Below are 24,200 nucleotides of genomic sequence, written 5' to 3'. Positions count from 1 at the left end.
CCATTCCCCTCCCCCCGATTCTTTACCTTCCCCCCCTCTCTCGGATGGGAGGGGAATAATAAAGCGGCGCACACTCCCATCCGTCGCCGCCCCGCAATGCGCCTCCTCGCCGCGCTCCTGCTCTTCGCCGCCGCCGCGGCGGCGGCGGCGGCGGCCGAGCTGCCCGAGTTCCGGGAGGCGCCGGCGTTCCGCAACGGCGCGGGGTGCGCGGGCGCGCCCACGATCCACATCGCGATGACCCTCGACGGCACCTACCTGCGCGGGTCCCTCGCGGGCGTCCTCTCCGTGCTCCGCCACGCCGCCTGCCCCGAGTCCATCGCCTTCCACTTCGTCGCCTCCTCGGCGTCCCCCGCGCGCCGCCTCGCCAGGCTCCGCGCCGCGCTCGCCGCCGCCTTCCCCACGCTCCCCGCCACCGTGCACCGCTTCGACGCCCGCCTCGTCCGCGGCAAGATCTCCTCCTCCGTGCGCCGCGCCCTCGACCAGCCCCTCAACTACGCCCGCATCTACCTAGCCGACATCCTCCCCCGCTCAGTCCCCCGCGTCCTCTACCTCGACTCGGACCTCCTCGTCGTCGACGACGTCGCGCGCCTCTGGGCCACCGACCTCGGCCCCGGCGCCGCCCTCGCCGCGCCCGAGTACTGCAACGCCAACTTCACCCTCTACTTCACCGACGCCTTCTGGCGCCACCCCGCCTACTCCTCCGTCTTCGCCAACCGCACGCGCGCGCCCTGCTACTTCAACACCGGGGTCATGGTCATCGACCTCGACCGGTGGCGGGCCGGCGGGTACACGGCCAAGCTCGAGTACTGGATGGACGTGCAGAAGCAGGAGGCCAGGATATACGAGCTGGGGTCTCTCCCGCCGTTCCTCCTCGTGTTCGCGGGCGACGTGAAGGCCGTGCAGCACAGGTGGAACCAGCACGGCCTCGGCGGGGACAACGTGGCGGGCCAGTGCCGGGAGCTGCACCCGGGGCCGGTGAGCCTGCTGCACTGGAGCGGCAAGGGGAAGCCGTGGCTTCGCCTCGACGCCGGCCGCCCTTGCCCGCTGGACGCGCTCTGGGCGCCCTACGACCTGCTCCGCCGCCGCGGCGCCCGTGACGACCTCCTCGCCGCCGTGGCCTGACAATGCGCGGCCCAGGTCGCTGGAGTGACAAGTCAGTCGTCGTCCGAGTCCGGATCACTGCCCATGACCCGGCTCGGTTGCGGCGTCGCCGTCGTCGGGGTCGGTGTCGGTGACTCGGTGTAGGGGCGGTGAGGGACGGACACGCCGTACCTCACAGGATGGGATGGGTCCGGCGCGGGCCCAGGTGGACAATTTTATGTCGCTGGTTGGAGTGGCCCTTTCGGCACTGACATATAGGCCCGCATGGTGGTGACGGATGGGTCGAGGTTTTGCTGAGACGAGATGAGATCTCGCCAGATGCAGGGACGGGTTGTGTACAGCTGTTGTTTTTTTGCCTGTTGGGGGAATATCTTATTTTATTCCATTCGTTTTCTGTTAGGGTCGAAATCTGTAACAGATGTACTCTATCTATAGTAATACGTACGTACTATAACACCGCCAAAAATAATCGAGGGGGTATTTTTGTTCATTTGTTTTCAGTAGTGCACATCATATGTTAAGGGGTGGGGGCTTAGATTGTGTCAAGTGCATTTCTTAATTCGTTGAGAGCAGATAACTGGGCGTCGTTTTGTGGCGCAAATCTCAAGCCCGCGGCTCCAGATTTCAGGAATCTGATCCGGCGTTTCCACTACTACTACCCACACGATACTGCTGCACGATCTTTGCACGACGTGCTAATCCAGCGGCCAGTGCCTTCTGAATCCTGTGCATGTCCGGCTGGATTTGAGTATCGTGCATGAATCGTCTGGCTCGTGTCGTGTGTATAGCACTGCTGTTGATTTAAAGCGTTGATGGGCCCTGAACGATTAGGTTAGTGTGTGGTTTGTTGCGATGTGAGTGGTCGGTGGCCAAGTGCTCGGCCGGAACCTTTTTGGTAAAGGCGGGGAAAAATTATTTGGCCCCTTCGTCTCGTGCCCGGTAGGCCAAAGAACCTGTCAAAAAAAAAGAGGCTTAAGAAAGGGCTCGGTCGGTTTCTTCCTTTTCTCCCGTGTGTTACTGTCTCCGGTTGGTGAAAGGGTGATCACTCCATTGCAGCAGCTAGAGTGTTGTGAATGATGTTGTTGTCAGACGTGGGCTTTGTTCAGGCTTACCGCAGATCCGAGGATTACGGCCACACAACTTGCAGCGTAGTACTAACTCGTTGCTTGTTTTGAAGGATACCGATCCTTGGTAGTAGCGGTTTTGAGCACGTGTTACGGTGAGCTTTGTCTAGTGTTTGACTGTTTGGCGGTGTCAAGTTTGTTTCATTGCGCAGCCGGGCAAGGTGACACTGCACAAAAGTTCATGCCCGGAGTTTTGCTGATTACGAACTTCTATGGTGATCCTGAACCTGATCAACCGGTGATATCCCAGTGTATGGTTCACCCGTCGTTGGTTGCCACTGCCAAGAGCTCAAGAGCGTAGCGGTGAGCTCGCTTGCAGTGCTCGGTAGTGGGCTTCAGCAGGTAGCAATAAAGAGGTAGGAGTACGAGTATGGCGTTTTGGTGACCGAGCTCCATGGAGCCCTTTATTTTTGAAAAATTCAAAATTTAAACTTTTTGACTTAAAAAATTCTGAAAATAAATATGCAACTATACACGGATGAAATGTATGTGTGTGTAAAAATTCAAGATGAAATACTTCGAAATGCGACCTATAGAAAAAAGACAAATTTCTGGACTTTGAGGATGAATAGTAATATATGTTAAAAAGTCTCAGATTTGTCATTTTGCACAGCCTTCATTTCAACGTATTTCGTTTTAAAAATTTACACACATGTGTGTTATGCCTTCATGTATATCTGTAATTTTTTTAGATTTTTTTGAATTGTAAAAATATGAATTTTCATGAATTTTGTGTTCTTCAAAAACCGGCCTCCATGAAGGCCGAGCTCCAAAAGGCATTTTCATAGGAGTACGTACTCCAACTGAGCTCTTTCGTCTTCATGCTCTTAATGGAGTACAGTCTCAGAAGAGAAAACCACTGCTCCTCCTACAGAACTCATCTCATCGATCGTTCACGCGGTCGCGGGGTCTGGTCTAGAGAACTGCAAGAAAATGCACCACCGACAGTCGCGGAGTTTTACCGAGGAAACCACTGCTCCACCATGCGCCCACGCCACGCCGGGGCCGGCACGCGCTCCATGAGACCAGCGGCCCACTCTAGCTGTCTAGCTAGTAGTACAAGTACTATCTCGTAGTGGCCTGGAAGTGAACGCCGGTTTGGGAAATGGAGATGAAACAACGGCGCACATAACCAACCCCGATGCCTGGCTGCAGGCGGAGCATTTCTTGTCTTCTTCATCTTGGGAGTTTTTGTGCGTGTCTGTCGTATGCGGTGTGAACTTGTAGCCGCGGCAAGACTAGTTAAGAAATCTCAGTCGAAGCATTTGTTTACAACTTTATTTCGCGTGCTACATGTTGATCATCAATCAGAGCCGGCGATCATCCGTCTTCGTCGCGGCGCAGGGAAAAGAGGAGACTGCGTCACGCACGGGCGTGTTGATTGACATAAGTGCAGGGAGCCGATGGCATGTGTCGGTCCTGGGGTGGTCCACGTGCGGTATTATAGCGCCACCGACAGGGAGAAGTGTTCATGGTCGTGCCCCGACATGTGTCGGCTCTGGGGTGGTCCACGTGCGGTATTATAACGCTACCGACAGGGAGAAGTGTTCATGGTCGTGTCCCGAGGTTAACTGATATCTGCTGAATCTCGGTAACAAATCTTGGTGTCGTATCTCGCGTGATTGTTTAGTTATCGGTAGATCGACTTGCGCCCCGGATTTATTTTGGCGCTGTTAGGTTTTCGCCCCATGGCGTTAAAAGGCGGGCAAATGCAGTGGGCAATGCTTAACTCGCTCTACCTTTTTCCGCCCCTGGACAATGTTTCTGGAACTAATGTATTTTCGTTCATTTGCAATAGAAAGGGGGTTTAGCCCGGTTAAAAAAAAATCTAACAGGTGGTAACAGAACAAGTTTTTCGAGGAGGACGTGCTTGTTGATCTAGAAGAAGGATCGACTCCGAAATGAGATTGTCATTGGCTACACTGTTCTCGACATAAAAAAAAGTTGAAAACGCAATACACACATATTGATGGATCAACGAAAGGTGTGTGTCGGCGTGGCAGCAGTAGGCGAGACATGTCACGATTTGGTCGGTTGGACCGATCCGGTGAGCGTACAGGTGGTGGGCTTATGTACGTATGTGGTGGGATCTTTGACGCATGCTCACGGAAAAAGGATCACTGACGCTTGGTGATCCATGCAAGAGGCCCACCGAGGGTGCGGGGAAGTCGTCTAAGGCCTTTGACGCGCTCCAATCTTTATTCCTGCTCGTTCTCGAGTAGATAAATAATAACAAACGAATTTTTATGTTGAATACTACCTAACATATACTTAATCAAATGATGTAATTGCGGTATGGATATTGGGATACAAATGATTCAATGCAATAGTCTATCAGTTTGATATTGAAACAATAATACATAAGCATACTAGTAAACAATCATTGCATTCTAGAATAAAGAGGCTAAAGAACATGATCCCTACACATTTAATCATGTAAAGCATGGCATGCTCAGTCTTCCTAACATAAAGGTACCAAATCATGAACAACCCCGGTGTCAGGCCAAACAATTGAATCATACTTTTTCTCGCTTCAGTTTTTTCAACTCTCACACAATACTTGGGCATAGCCAAGGACTTAGCACTTTGGATGGCAAAGAGAATGATGATGGGGGTTTATAAGGGAAGACAAAAAGGTATAAGAAAGTCTCACATCAACGAGGCTTGATTGTTAGGCAATGAAGAGGCCTTACAATCGATGTCAATGCGAGGAGTTGGGATTGCTATGCAACGAATGCACTAGAACTATAAGTATATGAAAGCTCGCTATATGAAATTAAGTGGGTGTGCATCCAACTTACATGCTCATGAAGACCTCGAGCATTTGAGGAAGCTCGTCATCAGAATATGCAAGTCAATTCTATAATGTAAAAAATCCCACTAGTATATGAAAATGAAAATCATGGAGACTCTCTATATGAAATGCATGGTGATACTTTGAAGCACAAGTGTGTTAAAATGATAGTAGTGTGCCTCCTCTCTCTCTTTTGCTCATTTTTTTCTCCTTTTTCCCTCCTTTTTTTTTTCTTTTTTTGAATGGCCTCATGGATCCCATCCCCCTTTTTGAAATCATAAATCTCCTCCTATTCATTTCCTCCACAGGTAGCGGCACACTCTAGTAATGATGATCATCACATTTTATTTACTTATAAATCATAAACATATGAATAACACAATGACTAAAAATGAATGCCTCTGGTAGTATACTGGGATGCACAATGATCTAGTGTAACTTGTATTATATGTGAGGGAACACAATATTTCAAAAAAAATTCCTACGATCACGCAAGCTCTATCTAGGAGATGCATAGCAACGAGACGGAGAGAGTGTGTCTGATACGTCTCCAACGTATCTACTTTTCCTAACGATTTTCCTCTTGTTTTGGACTCTAATTTGCATGATTTGAATGAAACTAACCCCGGACTGACGCTGTTGTCAGCAGAACTAGCATGGTGTTGTTTTTGTGCAGAAATAAAAGTTCTCGGAATGGAACAAAACTTTGCGAGGAATTTTTATATAATATATAAGAATTTCTGGAGCCAAGACCTACCGAAGGGGGGGCACTTGGGTGGGCACAACCCACCAAGGCGCGCCCCCCTCACCTGGCGCGCCCAGGTGGGTTGTCCCCACCTGGTGGTCCCGCTGACCTTGATTCTTGCTCCATAAATACCTATTTTTCCAGAAAAATAGGGAGAAAGAATTATCACGATCCACGCGACGGAGCCGCCGTCACCTCTTCTTCTTCATCGGGAGGCCAGATCTGGAGTCCGCTTGGGGCTCCGGAGAGGGGGATCTTCGTTCTTTGCCATCACCAACCCGTCTCCACCGCCAATTCCACGATGCTCCCCATCGGGAGTGAGTAATTCCTTCGTAGGCTCGCTGGTCGGCGAGAAGTTGGATGAGATTCATCATGTAATCGAGTTAGTTTTGTTAGGGCTTGATCCCTAGTATCCATTATGTTCTAAGATTGATGTTGCTATGACTTTGCCATGCTTAATGCTTGTCACTTTGGGCCCGGGTGCCATGATTCCAGATCTGAACCGTTTATGTTATCACCATTATATCCATGCTCTAGATCCGATCTTGCAAGTTATAGTTACCTACTATGTGTTATGATCCGGCAACCCTGGAGTGACAATAACCGGGACTTCTCCCGGTGATGACCGTAGTTTGAGGAGTTCATGTTTTCACTATGTGCTAATGCTATGTTCTGGTTCTATATTAAAAGGAGGCCTTATTATCCCTTAGTTTCCAATATGGACCCTGCTGCCACGGGAGGGTAGGACAAAAGATGTCATGCAAGTTCTTTCCATAAGCACGTATGGCTATTCACGGAATACATGCCTACATTATATTGACAATCTGGAGCTAGTGCCGTATCGCCCTAGGTTATAACTATCTCATGATGAATATCATCCAACAAGTCACCGATCCAATGCCTACGAATTTATTTTATATTGTTCTTGCTAAGTTACTACTGCTATCACTGTTATCGTTACCATTGCTACTGCTACTATTATCAAAACTATCATACTACTTTGCTACTGATCACTTTGCTGCAGATAATTAATATCCAGGTGTGGTTGAATTGACAACTCAGCTGCTAATACGTTCAAATATTCTTTGGCTCCCCTTGTGTCGAATCTAAAAATTTGGGTTGAACACTCTACCGTCGAAAACTGTTGCGATCCCCTATACTTGTGGGTTATCAAGACCTTTTTCTGGCGCCGTTGCCGGGGAGCATAGCTATATTTGTTGAGTCACTTGGGATTATTATCATATTATCATTATGAAGAATCTGAAGGATGCTAAGACTAAGATATTTCCCTCAAAGACGAGGGGAGGTAAGGAACTGCCATCCAGTTCTGCTTTAGATTCACCTTCTGTTATAAGTAAACTTGCAACACCACCACATGCTATTAATTCTGATATGTCGCAAGTTATTGATGATGCTACTTTTGCTATGGATAATGCTTATGATGATGCTAGTACCTTGCTTAATGATGATGTGCCACTTGGTGACTTTCTTGAAAAACAAATTGCTAGAGTAATACAATATGATGTTGTTGAATCTGATGATGAGCTTGAAACTAAAACTCCTGCTAGAACTAGCCCTCCTAGATATGAATTGCCTAAGGTACCGGAAGGTTATGTTATGAGTGAAGAAACAATTAGAGATATTCTTGCTTGCAGAGATAGAGATGATATAGATAAATTATTATGCAAGTATAAAGAAAAATCTCTGAATGCTAGAATGAAATGTGATCCTAAGTTTGCTACTTTACCTATCTTTATTGATGATAAGGATTATGAATTCTCCGTCGACCCAGAGTTAATTACGTTGGTTGAATCTGATCCTTTCCATGGTTATGAAACTAAAACTACTGTGGCACATCTTACTAAGTTGAATGGCATAGCCACCCTTTTTACTCATGATGAGAAGACTCGCTATTACTATATTCTCAAATTATTTTCATGCTCATTAAAGGGTGATGCTAAAGCTTGGTGCAATACTCTTGCTCTTGGTTGTGTGCGTAGTCCCTGGGATATGATTTATTACTTCTCTGAAAAATATTTTCCTGCTCATAAGAAACAAGCTGCCTTACAGAAAATATTTAACTTTGTGCAAACTAAAGAAGAGAGTCTCCCACAAGCTTGGGGGAGGCTTTGCCAGTTACTTAATGCTTTGCCTGATCACCCCCTTAAGAAAAATGAAATACTTGATATCTTCTATAATGGACTAACCGATGCTTCTAGGGACTTCCTAGATAGTTGTGCTGGTTGTGTTTTCAGGGAACGAACTGTTGGACAAGCTGAAGAATTATTGAATAATATATTGAAAAATTATGATGATTGGACTCTTCCTGAACCACCGGCTGAACCCACTCCGAAGAAGAGGGGTATATTATATCTCAGTCTTGAAGATATGCAAGAGGCAAAGGAATCTATGAAGGAAAAATGTATTAAAGCTGAGGATGTTAAAAATTTACCTCCTATTGAAGAAATACATGGGCTTAATACACCACCATTGCCTAAGGCGGTAGAGGTAAATTCTCTTATGAAGTTCAATGATAATGAAAATCCTCACAATATGCATCCTAGCCAATGCCTTTATGAGTTTGAAAACTACATTAGAAAACAAGATCACTTCAATGCAAATGTTATGAAACAATTGAAATACAATTCTGATATGATTGCTCGCTTGAGTGACTTGTTATTTAGAATATCAAATGATGTTAGAGGTGTTGGAAAGCATGCTTCTATGGTTCAAACTCGGTTAGAACAAGTTGCTAAATCTCAAAGAGAATTGCTTGATGAAATGAATAATAATATGCATGACTTTGTTGTTAGAGTTGCAACTAGAGGAGGTAAAATTACTCAGGAACCACTTTATCCTAAGGGACACCAAAAAACAATTGAACAAGATTCACAAATAAACAACACTAGTGCACATAGTCCTTCTAGAAAGAAAAATAAAAATAAAAATGATAGGACTTCACATGCTCCTAGTGAACCCGAAATAGAAAAACCTCCTGATAAAGATAATGAAACTTCTATCTTAGATGCTGAAACTCAGTCTGGTAATGAACACTCACCTAGTGATAATGAAAAAGATAATGCTAATGTTCATGAAAATACCCAGCCAAATAATAAAGAAGCAGACAATGATGTTGAGATATAACCACCTGTTGATCTTGATAACCCACAACCTAAGAATAAAAGGTATGATAAAAGAGACTTTGTGGCTAGAAAACACGGTAAAGAAAGAGAACCATGGGTTCAAAAACCTATGCCTTTTCCACCCAAGTCAACTAAAAAGAATGATGATGAAGAATTTGAACGCTTTGCTGAAATGCTGAGGCCGGCCTTTTTGCGTACTCGCTTGACTGATATCTTGAAAATGCCTCCTTATGCGAAGTATATGGAAGACATCATCACAAATAAGAGAAAAATACCAGAAGCTGAGATCTCCACTATGCTTGCTAACTATACTTTTAAAGATGGAGTACCTAAAAAACTTGGAGATCCTGGAATACCAACTATACCTTGCTCCATCAAAAAGAATTGTGTGAAAACTACTTTGTGTGATTTAGGAGATGGTGTTAGTGTTATGCCTTTCTCTTCACTAAAAGACTTGATTTGAATAAACTCACACCTACTAAAATATCTTTGCAAATGACTGATAAATCAACTGCCATACCTATCGATATCTATGAGGATGTGCCCGTTGTTGTTGCTAATGTTACTATTTTGACTGACTTTGTTATACTTGAGATGCCCGAGGATAACAACATGTCGATTATCCTTGGTAGACCCTTCTTGAATACTACAGGGGCTGTTATTGATTGCAATAAAAGCAATGTCACTTTTCATATCAATGGTAATGAGCATACGGTGCACTTTCCGAAGAAACAATTCCAAGTGAATGGTATTAATGTTACTGAAAAATCTCCGACAATCACTATTGGAAGTTTTCAAATACCTCTACCTACTGTCAAAAAAAATATGAAATGCTTATTGTCGGGGACATTCATATCCCCATTGAGGTAACTTAGTGATTTACGGAAGTTCTTCGGTTTCATGCCAATCGAAAGTGGTTGTTAATAAGACTTGATCAACCTTATTAATGGATCATTTTTTAGCGGTATGAAGTTAATGAATTTAGTAAGCACTACCTTCTGTCCCTACTTTTTATTTTCTGTTTTTATTAGTTAAATAAAATAAAATGCCATGTTCTGTCTGTTTTCTGAATTTCCCGTACAATAAAAAATGACCCAAAAATAAAAGTTCTCAGAATGCCCTGAAAATTTAATATGATTTTTTTCTGAATATTTCTGAATTTTTGGTGCAAATAACATCAGAGGTAGGTGTACCAAGTGGGCACAACCCACCTGGGCGCGCCAAGACCCCCAGGCGCACCTTTGTGGGTTGTGGTCCCCACGTGGCCCCCCTCACTTATCTCTTCATACCACATCATCATTTACCTCCAGAAAAAAAATCTCCATTGCTGTCTTTCCCGTGTTCTTGCTCTCAAATCCGCGGATTTCGATCTCTTTGCTCGAAGCTCTGTTTCCAAAACTGTTTCGGGGGATTGTTGCTTGGTATGTGACTCCACCGTTTGTCCAATTAGTTTTTGTTTTAGTGGTTTATATTGTGAATAATTAGCTACTCTTGGTGCTGTTGTAGATGAGCTTGCATCTTGAATTCTTAGTATTCTAAGTAGTTTGAATGCTTGCTATGGCCTCTATGTATCCCTATGAGTAGTTGGTATCATTTTTGTGAAGTTTTGTTGAGAAAATTTTGTGGGCTAATAAATTTCAGAATTTTGTTCATAGGAAAACCATGAATATCTTTAGGAAGTTTGGTTCCAAGAAGAACTCCAAGGGTGTATTGGGGAGTCATCTGATAGTGATCTTCATCCTTAGAGGTTGGCGGAAGTACGGCCGTGTGAATGACCGCACACCCCATTCCTGGAAGAGGCTGGAATCCTTCAGGAGTTCATGCAATATGCTACTAATGCCGGCCTCACCGACTTCATCACAGATGAGTGTGAATAGCACCAAATCCTCACAAACATCTTTGTTCTGAGCTTTACTTTCCTACCTAGGAATAATCCTCCTGAAGTGAGCTTTGATTTATATGGTGAAAACCATCAGATACCACTTACTGAATTTTGTGACATATGCATGGTCCCTTCTGATGGGAGCTTAGCCGAGCCTAGGCCGGCGGAGTTTTAGGCTTTTTATCGTAGTTTGACAGTAGGAGATGAGAGAGGGGTGTTAGCTATCACTGCCACTGTCTTGCATTGTCCTGTTGTTCATTACTTTGCTCTTTTCATTGCAAAATGCTTGCTTGCTAGGGAGAAGGTGGGTGCGCTCAGCTCACCAGACCTTGTTGTTTTGCGCCATGCATTAGAGGGCGAAAACACTTATAGCTTGGGAGCTATTGTGGCTCGTCGCCTCCACCTTAATAAATCCAAGGGTAAAGTTCATGGTGGGATTTATGCTACTCGTTTGGCGGATCACTTCGAGGTTGAGATACACCCTCATGATTATCCTCTGACCAAGGTTTACCTAGACCGTGCTGCCATGGATCACCACCATTTTACTGATGATAAATCTCCTGACATTCCTATTCCATATAACCTCGTTTTTAGCATTGAAACTCATGATATTATTCCACTGCCTGCTCCTTCTTTGTTTGATCCTGTTGCCAAGGGCAGATATAGGATTATGCCTGCAGATATCATCACCTACCGGAACACTCAGGCTACTGCAGAGGCAGTGGAGGAGCCTCCGCAGTGGGATCCGTGGATGCCCGCTCCTCAGTACCCCAACTACTATCCAGGCTACTGATCGATTACCAAGATAGGCCAAAAGCCTAAGCTTGGGGGAGTACGTGTTTCTCACTGACATTACATTCATGTCCACTTATTCATCTTGTCGGTGTTCACACTTTTTTATTGTATCATCCATGTTAGATTTATTTTTCTTGCTTTCCTCTTGTGTGTTTGAAAAGCTTTAGAAAAACAAAAGAAATTAGTTGTAGCTAGTTTATTTTCTATGCATGCTTAGCTGTAATATTAAAAAGAAAACCCAAAAAGATTTCCTTGTTCTTATTTTGTTTGTTGGGAGCTTTCCCGTGTAAATAGTTTTTCTCGTTTTTTGATTTTCCCTTTTATTTACTTGTTCAAGAAAACCAAAAACTCCAAAAATATTTCAGTGTGTTTCTCTGAATTTATTTTCTTTTTGTTCGAGTTGTACCAAGGAGAAGATCATGATGAAAATGTTGAGTGGCTCTCACATGAATAACTGTTGAACTAATAAAGAGCCCTTTTTACCTTGTCTTCTCCTGTTGGTAAAATGTTTTGCAGACTCCAGCTTAGTCCATGGCACTCTTGTACTATTATTATTTTCACATCGTTCAGTCGTGCAAGTGAAAGGCAATAATGAGATATTCGATGAACTGGTCGTGGCAGAGAGAAACAAGTATGAACTCGACTTGTTCTGTTTGTGTAAATATGTTTAACCTAGTATCCATGATTCAGCCCATTATGATTAAACATGTTTGCAATGACAATTAGAGATTATAGTTTCTCATGCCATGCATAAGTAGCTGGGAGTGAATAATGATTTATGATTCAGCCCATTATGATTAAACATGTTTGCAATGACAGTTAGAGATTATAGTTTCTCATGCCATGCATAAGTAGCTGGGAGTGAATAATGATTTATCTTCGATATCAACATTGCATTAAAATGATTGTGATGTAGTATGATGATATGGTATCCTCCTCTGAATGTTCGAGTGGCTTGACTTGGCACATGTTCATGCATGTAGTTGAATCAAAACCAACATAGCCTCTATGATATTTACGTTCATGGTGTTTATATCCTACTCATGCTAGTGTCCAATGTTACTTATGCATAATGCATGATCATGATCATTGTTGCTCTCTAGCTGGCCGCTTCTCAATCTAATTGCTAGCCTTCGCCTGTACTAAGTGGGGATTCTGCTTGTACATCAAAAACCTTGAACCCAAAGTTATTCCATATGAGTCCATCATACCTACCTATATGCGGTATTACCCTGCCGTCCTAAGGAAATTTGCATGTGCCACCTCTAAAAACTTCTAAAAATATATCCATTTTGTGTGCCTAGATCGTTCATGGAACGACAAGAGGTGGTCGGTATCTTCCATCCTAAGTGGGTTATTCTTAGGTCGAGTGTTTATTCACTCGCCATCGCACGAGAAAAGGGCGGTAATAGGGATGCCCAGTCCCAAACTGCAAAATACAAAAAGAGTTAATCTCTCAAATAATCAAACAAAAACTCCCAATGGAGTCAAAACCTTTACTTTTATCGCTTGTGAACCGCCACTAGCTTGTTTAGCATGGGAGATATTGGTAACTGATGGTCGTGAAGTAAATGAGAAGGGTGCATGTCTCAAAATACATTTATCTCTGTTTTAAAAACTTGAGCTCTGGCACCTCTGCAAATCACTGCTTCCCTCTGGGAAGGAACTATCTATTTACTTTTATGTTGTGTCATCACCTTCTAAAACAAGCGCTAGAACCTGAGAGCACATCTGTCATGACTTATGCATTGTGTGTAGCTAATGTTGGGTGCATCATGAATGGATCTTTTCTACCATGAGTTACAATGTTTAGTCGCTGCTTGGACATTGGAGGTGCTCTGCATTTATGTTTTGCGGTCTCAGAAAGGGCTAGCGAGATACCACTATTGTCATATAATATCATGGTCGTTTTGACAACATGTTGCCGTTTGAGATGTCTTATTATTGCTCGCTAGCTGATTATGTCATTGATATGAGTTAATATAATCTTTAAGAGTTATTGTCGTCATGGTTAGTTATAATGTTGGTTGAAAACCTGGGTGCTGTTTAAGCTTATTTGTGCAAACAAGAGCAAAAGAGTTCGCAAAAGTTTTTATTTTTCACTTTCAATTTATCAACTGAATTGCTTGAGGACAAGCAAAGGTTTAAGATTGGGGAAGTTGATACGTCCCCAACGTATCTACTTTTCCTAACGCTTTTCCTCTTGTTTTGGAATCTAATTTGCATGATTTGAATGAAACTAACCCCGAACTGATGATGTTTTCAGCAGAACTACCATGGTGTTGTTTTTGTGCAGAAATAAAAGTTCTCGGAATGGAACGAAACTTTGCGAGGAATTTTTATATAATATATAAGAATTTCTGGAGCCAAGACCTACCGAAGGGGGGCACCTGGGTGGGCACAACCCACCAGGGCGCGCCCCGCTCACCTGGCGCGCCCAGGTGGGTTCTCCCCACCTGGTGGCCCCGCAGACCCTGATTCCAACTCCATAAATGCCTATTTTCCAGAAAAAATCAGGGAGAAAGAATTATCGTGATCCATGAGATGGAGCCGCCGTCACCTCCTGTTCTTCATCGGGAGGCCAGATCGGGAGTCCGTTTGGGGCTTCGGAGAGGGGGATCTTCGTTCTTCTTCATAACGAACCCTTCTCCATCGCCAATTCTATGATGCTCCCCACCCGGAGTGAGTAATTCCTTTGTAGGCTCGCTGGTCGGTGAGGAGTTGGATGAGATTCATCATGTAATCGAGTTAGTTTTGTTAGAGCTTGATCCCTAGTATCCACTATGTTTTAAGATTGATGTTGCTATGACTTTGCCATGCTTAACGCTTGTCACTTTGGGCTCGGGTGGCATGATTTCAGATCTGAACCGTTTATGTTATCACCATTATGTCCTTGTTCTAGATCCGATCCTGCAAGTTATAGTTACCTACTACTCCCTCCGGTCCTTTTTACTCTGCATATAAGGATTGTCTGAAGTCAAACTACGTAAAGTTTGACCATATTTATATGAAAAATATTAACATCTATAATGCTAAATTTGTACAATATGAAAAGTAAAGTCATGACGCATCTAATGTTGTTGATTTCACATTCTAAATGTTTGTATTTTTTCTATAAACTTGGTCAAAGTTTACGAGGTTTGACTTTAGACAAATCTTATATGCAAACTAAAAAGGACCGGAGGGAGTACGTGTTATGATCCGGTAACCCCAGAGTGACAATAACCGGGACTTCTCAGGTGATGACCGTAGTTTGAGGACTTCATGTATTCACTATGTGTTAATTCTTTGTTCCGATTCTCTATTAAAAGGAGGCCTTAATATCCCTTAGTTTCCAATATGGACCCCGCTGCCACGGGAGGGTAGGACAAAAGATGTCATGCAAGTTCTTTCCATAAGCACGTATGACTATTTACGGAATACATGCCTACATTATATTGACGAACTGGAGCTAGTGCCGCATCGCCCTAGGTTATAACTGTCTCATGATGAATATCATCCAACAAGTCACCGATCCAATGCCTACGAATTTATCTTATATTGTTCTTGCTAAGTTACTACTGCTATCACTGTTACCGTTACCATTGCTACTGCTACTATTATCCAAACTATCATTCTACTTTGCTACTGATCACTTTGCTACAGATAATTAATCTCCAGGGGTGGTTGAATTGACAACTCAGCTACTAATACCTTCAAATATTCTTTGGCTCCCCTTGTGTCGAATCTATAAATTTGGGTTGAATACTCTACTCCCGAAAACCATTGTGATCCCTTATACTTGTGGGTTATCAGTGTCCACGTACCCTCATAGACCAAAGGCGGAAGCATTTAGTAATATGGTTGATGTAGTCGAACGTCTTCACGATCCAACCGATCCTAGGACGAACGTACGACACCTCCGTGTTCAGCACACGTTCAGCATGATGACGTCCCTCAAGCAATTGATCCAATTGAGGACAAGGGGGAGTTCTGTCAGCACAATAGTGTGGTGATGGTGATGATGAAGTTACCGACGCAGGGCTTCACCTAAGCACTGCGATGATATGACCGAGGTGTTGAACTGTGGAGGGGGGGGGCACCGCACACGACTAAGAGATTGTCTATTGTGTCTTTGGGGTGCCCCCGCCTCCGTATATAAAGGGGGAGGAGGAGGTGGCCGGCCTAAGGGGGAGTGCCATAAGGGGGGAGTCCTACTTGGACTCCTAGTCCAAGTAGGATTTGGCCCCCCTCCTTCCTTCCACCGGAGAGGGAAAATGGGAAGGGAGAAAGAGGGGGGACGCCCCCCTCCCCTAGTATAATTCGGTTTGGGAAGGGGGGGGGGCGCACCTCTCATGTGGCCTTTCTCCTCTCCTCCAGTAAGGCCCATGAGACGTCTCCGTTGTATCTATAATTTTTTATTGTTCCATGCCAACATTATACAACTTTCATATACTTTTGGAAACTTTTTATACTATTTTTGGGACTAACATATTGATCCAGTGCCTAGTGCCAGTTCCTGTTTGTTGCATGTTTTTTGTTTCGTAGAAAATCCATATCAAACGGTGTCCAAAGGGATAAAAACTGACGGAGATTATTTTTGGAATATATGTGATTTTTGGGAAGAAGAATCAACGCGAGACGATGCCCGAGGGGGCCACGAGGCAGGGGGCGTGCCCTGGGCCCTTGTGTCCACCCGTAAGGCGGTTGGTGCCCTTCTTTCTCCACAAGAAAGCCAATATACGGATAGAAATCGTGTTAAAATTTCAGCCCAATCGGAGTTACGGATCTCCGGGAATATAAGAAACGATGAAAGGCTAGAATCTGGAACGCAGAAACAGAGAGAGACCGAGAGACAGATCCAATCTCGGAGGGGCTCTCGCCCCTCCGCCGCCATGGAGGCCATGGACCAGAGGGGAAACCCTTCTCCCATCTAGGGAGAAGGTCAAGGAAGAAGAAGAAGAAGAAGAGGGGCTCTCTCCCCCTCTCTCCCGGTGGCGCTTGAACGCCGTCGGGGCCATAATCGTCACCGCAATCTACACCCACACCTCCGTCATATGCACCAACATCTTCATCACCTTCCCCCATCTATCTATAGTTGTCCACTCTCCCGCAACCCGCTGTACCCTCTACTTGAACATGGTGCTTTATGCTTCATATTATTATCCAATGATGTGTTGCCATCCTATGATGTTTGAGTAGATTTTCGTTGTCCTATTGGTAATTGGTGGATTGCTACGGTTGGTTTAATTTGCTTGTGGTTATGTTGCTATCCTTTGGTCCCATCATATGAGCGCGCGCGTGGATCATACCATAGGGTTAGTTGTATGTTGATAGGACTATGTATTGGAGGGCAAGAGTGACAGAAGCTTCAACCTAGCATAGAAATTGATGCATACAGGATTGAAGGGGGACCAATATATCTTAATGCTATGATTGGGTTTTACCTTAATGAACATTAGTAGTTGCGGATGCTTGATAATAGTTCCAATCATAAGTGCATAGAATTCCAAGTCAGCGATGACATGCTAGCAGTGGCCTCTCCCACATAAAACTTGTTATCGGTCTAGTAACGTAGTCAATTGCTTAGGGACAATTTCACAACTCCTACCACCACTTTTCCACACTTGCTATACTAACTTTATTGCTTCTTTACCTAAAACAGCCCCTAGTTTTTATTTACGTTCTCTTTATATTCTTGCAAACCTATCCCATTACACCTACAAAGTACTTCTAGTTTCATACTTGTTCTAGGTAAAACGAACGTTAAGCGTGCATAGAGTTGTATCGGTGGTCGATAGAACTTGAGGGAATATTTGTTCTACCTTTAGCTCCTCATTGGGTTTGACACTCTTACTTATCGAAAGAGGCTATAATTGATCCCCTATACTTGTGGGTTATTGATACATCTCCGTCGTATCTATAATTTTTGATTGTTCCATGCCAATATTATACAACTTTCATATACTTTTGGCAACTTTTTATACTATTTTTGGGACTAACATATTGATCTAGTGCCCAATGCCAGTTCCTGTTTGTTGCATATTTTTTGTTTCGCAGAAAATCCATATCAAACGGAGTCCAAACGGGATAAAAACCGACGAAGATTTTTTGGAATATATGTGAATTAGGGGACGTGAAATCAACGCGAGACGATGCTCGAGGGTCCCACGAGGCAGGGGGCGCGCCCCTGACCCTCGTGGACACCCCATAAGGCGGTTGGTGCCCTTCTTTCGCCGCAAGGAAGCTAATATCCAGATAAAAAATTGTGTCCAAAATTCAGCCTAATCGGAGTTACAGATCTCCGAGAATATAAGAAATGATGAAAGGGCAGAATCTGAAACGCAGAAACAGAGAGAGAGAGACAGAGAGACATATCCAATCTCGGAGGGGCTCTCGCCCCTCCCATGCCATGGAGACCAAGGACCAGAGGGGAAACCCTTCTCCCATCTAGGGAGAAGGTCAAGGAAGAATAAGAAGAAGGGGGGCTCTCTCCCCCTCTCTTCCGGTGGCGCCGGAACGCCACCGGGGCTATCATCATCACCGCAATCTACACCAACAACTTCACCACCATCATCACCAACTCTTCCCCCTCCATGCAGCGGTGTAACCCCTCTTTTACCCACTGTAATCTCTACTTAAACATGGTGCTTAACGCTATATATTATTTCCCAATGATGTATGACTATCCTATGATGATTGAGTAGATCCGTTTTGTCCTATGGGTTAATTGATGATCGTGATTGGTTTGAGTTGCATGTTTTATTACTGGTGTAGTCCTATGGTGCTCTCCGTGTCGAGCAAGCGTGAGGGACCCTGCTCTAGGGTTTGCAATATGTTCATGATTTTCTTATGGTGGGTAGCGTGAGTGACAAAAGCACAGACCCGAGTAAGTAGGTTGTTTGCGTATGGGAGTAAAGAGGACTTGATGCCTTATAATGCTATGGTTGGGTTTTACCTTAATGATCTTTAGTAGTTGAGGATGCTTGCTAGAGTTCCAATCATAAGTGCGTTTGATCCAAGAAGAGAAAGTATGTTAGCTTATGCCTCTCCCTCAAATAAAATTGCAATAATGATTACCGGTCTAGTTATCGATTGCCTAGGGACAAATAACTTTCTTGTGTGACAAAAAGCTCTCTACTAAACCTAACTTAGTTGTGTCTTTATCTAAACAGCCCCTACTTTTTATTTACGCGCTCTTTATTATCTTGCAAACCTATCCAACAACACCTACAAAGTACTTCTAGTTTCATACTTGTTCTAGGTAAAGTGAATGTTAAGCGTGCGTAGAGTTGTATCGGTGGTCAATAGAACTTGAGGGAATATTTGTTCTACCTTTAGCTCCTCATTGGTTTCGACACTCTTACTTATCGAAAGAGGCTACAATTGATCCCCTATACTTGTGTGTTATCAAGACCTTTTTCTGGCACCATTTTTCGGGGAGTTATAGCGTGGGGTGAATATTCTCGTGTGTGCTTGTTTGCTTTATCACTAAGTAATTTTTATTTGTTGTTCTAAGTTGTTCTCTATATTTAGTTATGGATATGGAACACGAAATACCAAAAAAATTAGGTTTACTTGCTACTCATGGAGATGGGGAACCTCCTAAAACCCTCAATGCTCATTATGTGAAAGAGATCATGTACTACTTTGATAATCCTAAGAAACCCCCATTCAATAATGTTATGGGAGACACGTTGGATCAACGTGAATACTTTAGGGATTATCGCTTGACTCAAAAGGGAAACTATTATGGGATCAAATTTATATGTTGCATTGGTATGCTCAACAACTATGCTTGAGATATGATTATACTTGTTGCTCTAGGATGAAGGCTCCACACCTTCCCTTTTCATGCGAATTTAGTGATAATGAAAGCTTAGCTTCATATGCTAATGGTATATATGATTACTATGATGTGGAACGAATAAAAGAATTCGTTGGTTTTATGGGTGCTTATGAAATTGATTCTTTGTTTAAAGAGTGTGAAAATCTTGATGATGCTGTTTACAGACCTGAAAATTTTGCTATACTTAAGATATTGCTATGAGAATTATGAATTCAATTCTGATATTGATGATTTTATTGAGAGAGTCTCCGCTGTCCAAGAAGAGATTAATATTTTACAGGAGTCTATGGAAGAAGAAATTGATGAAACTGTGAGCTCTTTGGATGAAAAAGATGATGAGGAGAGCGAAGAACAAAAGGAGGAAGAGCGGATTAGCTACCCGTACCCACCTTCTAATGAGAGTAACTCTTCAACTCATACATTATTTAATGTCCCTTCGTTCTTACCGAAGGATGAATGCTATGATCCCGTTGATTCGTTTGAAATATCCATTTTTGATGAACTTTATGCTTGCTATTCTTGTGGCCAAGATGCCAATATGAATTATGCTCATGGAGATGAACTTTCTATAGTTCCTTATGTTAAACATGACATTGTTGCTATTCACCCACACATGATAGTCCTATTATCTTTTTGAATTCTCCCGACTACACTATATCGGAGAAGTTTGCCCTTATTAAGGATTATATTGATGGGTTGCGTTTTAATACTACACATGATGATTTTTATAGATATAATATGCATGTGCTTGCTGCTCCTACTTGCAATTATTATGATAGAGAAACTAAATCTCCGCCTCTCTATGTTTCCAATATGATAAAATTGCAAGAAACTTCTTATACTATGCATTGGCCTTTACTATGTGTGCATGAATTGTTCTTTTATGACATGCCGATGCATAGGAATAGAGTTAGACTTCGTTGTTGCATGATATATGTTAATTTGTGCTCACTACTAAATCACAAATCATTGTTAATTAAAATTGGCTTTTATATACCTTGGGATCCGGGTGGATTCATTACTTGAGCACTATATGCCTAGCTTAATGGCTTTAAAGAAAGCGCTGCCAGGGAGACAACCCGGAAGTTTCAGAGAGTCATTTATTTCTATTTAGTGCTTTTATATAGTTTAAAAACAAATAAAAATAAAGAGGGGAACCCAAAACTTTTCAAAAAGGAAAGTGAAAGTGAGAGAGACAAGCATTGTTGAAGTGGGGGAGCTCCTTGAACTTTGTTCATGCTCACGGAAACTTTATGAATCTTGATTACAGAAAATTTTCAACAAAAATAATTATACCCTTGTACAATTCCATTGTATTATAATAATAATGTGCCAAGATTTGCCTTTAGGATGTTTACATTGCTTGTTGGTTTGTGCGGTGCAGAACAGAAACTTTGGCTGTAATGCGCGATTTTACATTTTTTACCGGAATGCTAAATGGTTCTGAAACTTTTTCCACTGTCTTTCTATACAAATTTTTTATTTTTCCTAATTTTTTTAAGAATTTGTGGAGTACCAGAAGTATGGTGAATGTTCAGATTACTACAGACTGTCCTGTTTAAGACAGATTCTGTTTTTGATGCATAGTTTGCTTGTTTTGATGAAACTATCAATTTCTATCAGTGGATTAAGCCATGTAAAAGTTATATTGCAGTAGCTACAATGCAAAAACAAAATATTAATTGGTTTGCAACAGTACTTAGAGTAGTGATTTGCTTTATTATACTAACGGATCTTACCGAACTTTCTGTTAAGATTTGTGTGATTGAAGTTTTCAAGTTTTGGGAGAGATCACGATGGATGAAGGAATAAGGAGTGGCAAAAGCCTAAGCTTGGGGATGCCCGAGGCACCCCAAGGAAATATTCAAGGACTCCCAAGCAACCAAGCTTGGGGATGCCCCGGAAGGCATCCCCTCTTTCTTTTAACAATCATCGGTAATTTTACTTGGAGCTATATTTTTATTCGTCACATGATATGCGTAAATCTTGGAGCGTATTTTGCATTTAGTTTTCACTTTTCTTTGATGCACCATGCTGGTATGAGATAGTCCTTGGTTGATTTATAGAATGCTCATTGCACTTCACTTATATCTTTTGAGTATGGCTTTATAGAATGCTTCATGTGCTTCACTTATATCATTTGAAGTTTGGATTGCCTGTTTCTCTTCACATAGAAAACCGCCATTTGTAGAATGCTCTTCTGCTTAACTTATATTTGTTAGAGCGTGGGCATATCTTTTGTAGAAAGAATTAAACTCTCTTGCTTCACTTATATCTATTTAGAGAGATGACATGAATTGGTCATTCACATGGTTAGTCATAAAATCCTACATAAAACTTGTAGATCACTGAATATGATATGTTTGATTCCTTGCAATAGTTTTGCGATATAAAGATGGTGATATTAGAGTCATGCTAGTGGGTAGTTGTGGATTGTATAAATACTTGTATTGAAGTTTGTGATTCCCGTAGCATGCATGTATGGTGAACCGATATGTGATGAAGTCGGAGCATGATTTATTTATTGATTGTCTTCCTTATGAGTGGCGGTTAGGGACGAGCGATGGTATTTTCCTACCAATCTATCCCCTAGGAGCATGCACGTAGTACTTTGTTTAGATATCTAATAGACTTTTGCAATAAGTATGTAAGTTCTTTATGACTAATGTTGAGTCCATGGATTATATGCACTCTCACCCTTCCATCATTGCTAGCCACTTCGGTACCGTGCATTGCCCTTTCTCACCTCGAGAGTTGGTGCAAACTTCGCCAGTGCATCCAAATCCCGTGATATGATATGCTCTATCACACATAAGCCTCTTTATCTCTTCCTCAAAACAGCCACCATACCTACCTATCATGGCATTTCCATAGCCATTCCGAGATATATTGCCATGCAACTTCCATCATCATCATATGACTTGAGCATCATTGTCATATTGCTTTGCATGATCGTAAGATAGCTAGCATGATGTTTTCATGGCTTGTCCGTTTTTATGTCATTGCCGCGCTAGATCATTGCACATCCCGGTACACCGCCGGAGGCATTCATAGAGAGTCATATTTTTGTTCTAGTATCGAGTTGTAATATTGAGTTGTAAGTAAATATAGTGTGATGATCATCATTATTAGAGCATTGTCCCATGTGAGGAAAGGATGATGGAAGCTATGATTCCCTCAAGTTGGGATGAGTCTCCGGACTTTACAAAAATAAAAGAGGCCAAAGAAGCCCACCAAAACAAAAAAACAAAAAAAATAAAAAAATAAAAAAATGAGAGAAAAAGAGAGAAGGGGCAATGTTACTATCCTTTTACCACACTTGTGCTTCAGAGTAGCACCATGTTCTTCATATAGAGAGTCTCTTGAGTTATCACTTTCATATACTAGTGGGAATTTTCATTATAGAACTTGGCTTGTATATTTCGATGATGGGCTTCCTCAAATGCCCGAGGTCTTCATGAGCAAGCAAGTTGGATGCACGCCCACTTAGTTTCCAGTTTGAGCTTTCATACACTTATAGCTCTTAGTGCATCCGTTGCATGGCAATCCCTACTCCTCACATTGACATCAATTGATGGGCATCTCCATAGCTCGTTGATTAGCCGCGTCGATATGAGACTTTCTCCTTTTTTGTCTTCTCCACACAACCTCCACCATCATATTCTATTCCACCTATAGTGCTATGTCCATGGCTCACGCTCATGTATTGCGTGAAAGTTGAAAAGGTTTGAGAACATCAAAAGTATGAAACAATTGCTTGGCTTCTCATCGGGGTTGTGCATGATTTGAATATTTTGTGTGATGAAGATGGAGCATAGCCAGACCATATGATTTTGTAGGGATAACTTTCTTTAGCCATGTTATTTTGAAAATACATGATTGCTTTATTAGTATGCTTGAAGTATTATTGTCTTAATGTCAAATAATAGACTATTGCTTTGAATCACTCGTGTCTAAATATTCATGCCATGATTAGATTACATGATCAAGATTATGCTAGGTAGCATTCCACATCAAAAATTACCTTTTATAATTTACCTACTCAAAGACGAGCAGGAATTAAGCTTGGAGATGCTGATACGTCTCCGTCGTATCTATAATTTTTGCTTGTTCCATGCCAATATTATACAACTTTCATATACTTTTGGCAACTTTTTATACTATTTTTGGGACTAACATATTGATCCAGTGCCCAGTGCCAGTTCCTGTTTGTTGCATGTTTTTTGTTTCACAAAAAATTCATATCAAACGGAGTCCAAACAGGATAAAAATTGACGGAGATTTTTTTTGGAATCTATGTGAATTTTGGGAACTGAAATCAACGCGAGACGATGCTCAAGGATCCCACGAGGCAGGGGGAGCGCCCCTAACCCTCGTGGACACCCCGTAAGGCGGTTGGTGCCCTTCTTTTGCCGCAAGAAAGCTAATATCCGGATAAAAATCGTGTCCAAAATTTATCCCAATCAGAGTTACGGATCTCCGGGAATATAAGAAACGGTGAAAGGCAGAATCTAAAATGCAGAAACAGAGAGAGATAGATCCAATCTCGGAGGGGCTCTCGCCCCTCCCATGCCATGGAGACCAAGGACCAGAGGGGAAACCCTTCTCCCATCTAGGGAGAAGGTCAAGGAAGAATAAGAAGAAGGGGGGCTCTCTCCCCCTCTCTTCCGGTGGCGCCGGAACGCCACCGGGCTATCATCATCACCGCAATCTACACCAACAACTTCACCACCATCATCACCAACTCTTCCCCCTCTATGCAGCGGTGTAACCCCTCTTTTACCCACT

The 24,200-nt window shown here is 42.8% G+C and overlaps 1 protein-coding gene across 1 annotated transcript; it reads left to right on the top strand.

Moving 5' to 3' along the window:
- Positions 1-6: 6 nt before the first annotated feature.
- On the top strand, positions 7-1,601 carry LOC119355767 (probable galacturonosyltransferase-like 3). The gene has a single exon (XM_037622636.1). The coding sequence runs from the start codon at positions 97-99 to the stop codon at positions 1,120-1,122; it is 1,026 nt and encodes a 341-aa protein (XP_037478533.1). The 5' UTR covers positions 7-96; the 3' UTR covers positions 1,123-1,601.
- The last annotated feature ends 22,599 nt before the right edge of the window (positions 1,602-24,200 follow it).

This window comes from Triticum dicoccoides, chromosome 2A (genome assembly GCF_002162155.2).
Source record: "Triticum dicoccoides isolate Atlit2015 ecotype Zavitan chromosome 2A, WEW_v2.0, whole genome shotgun sequence".
Taxonomy (NCBI): domain Eukaryota; kingdom Viridiplantae; phylum Streptophyta; class Magnoliopsida; order Poales; family Poaceae; genus Triticum; species Triticum dicoccoides.
The sequence above is the reverse complement of the archived record's forward strand: the minus strand, read 5'-3'. Positions and strand labels throughout refer to the sequence as shown.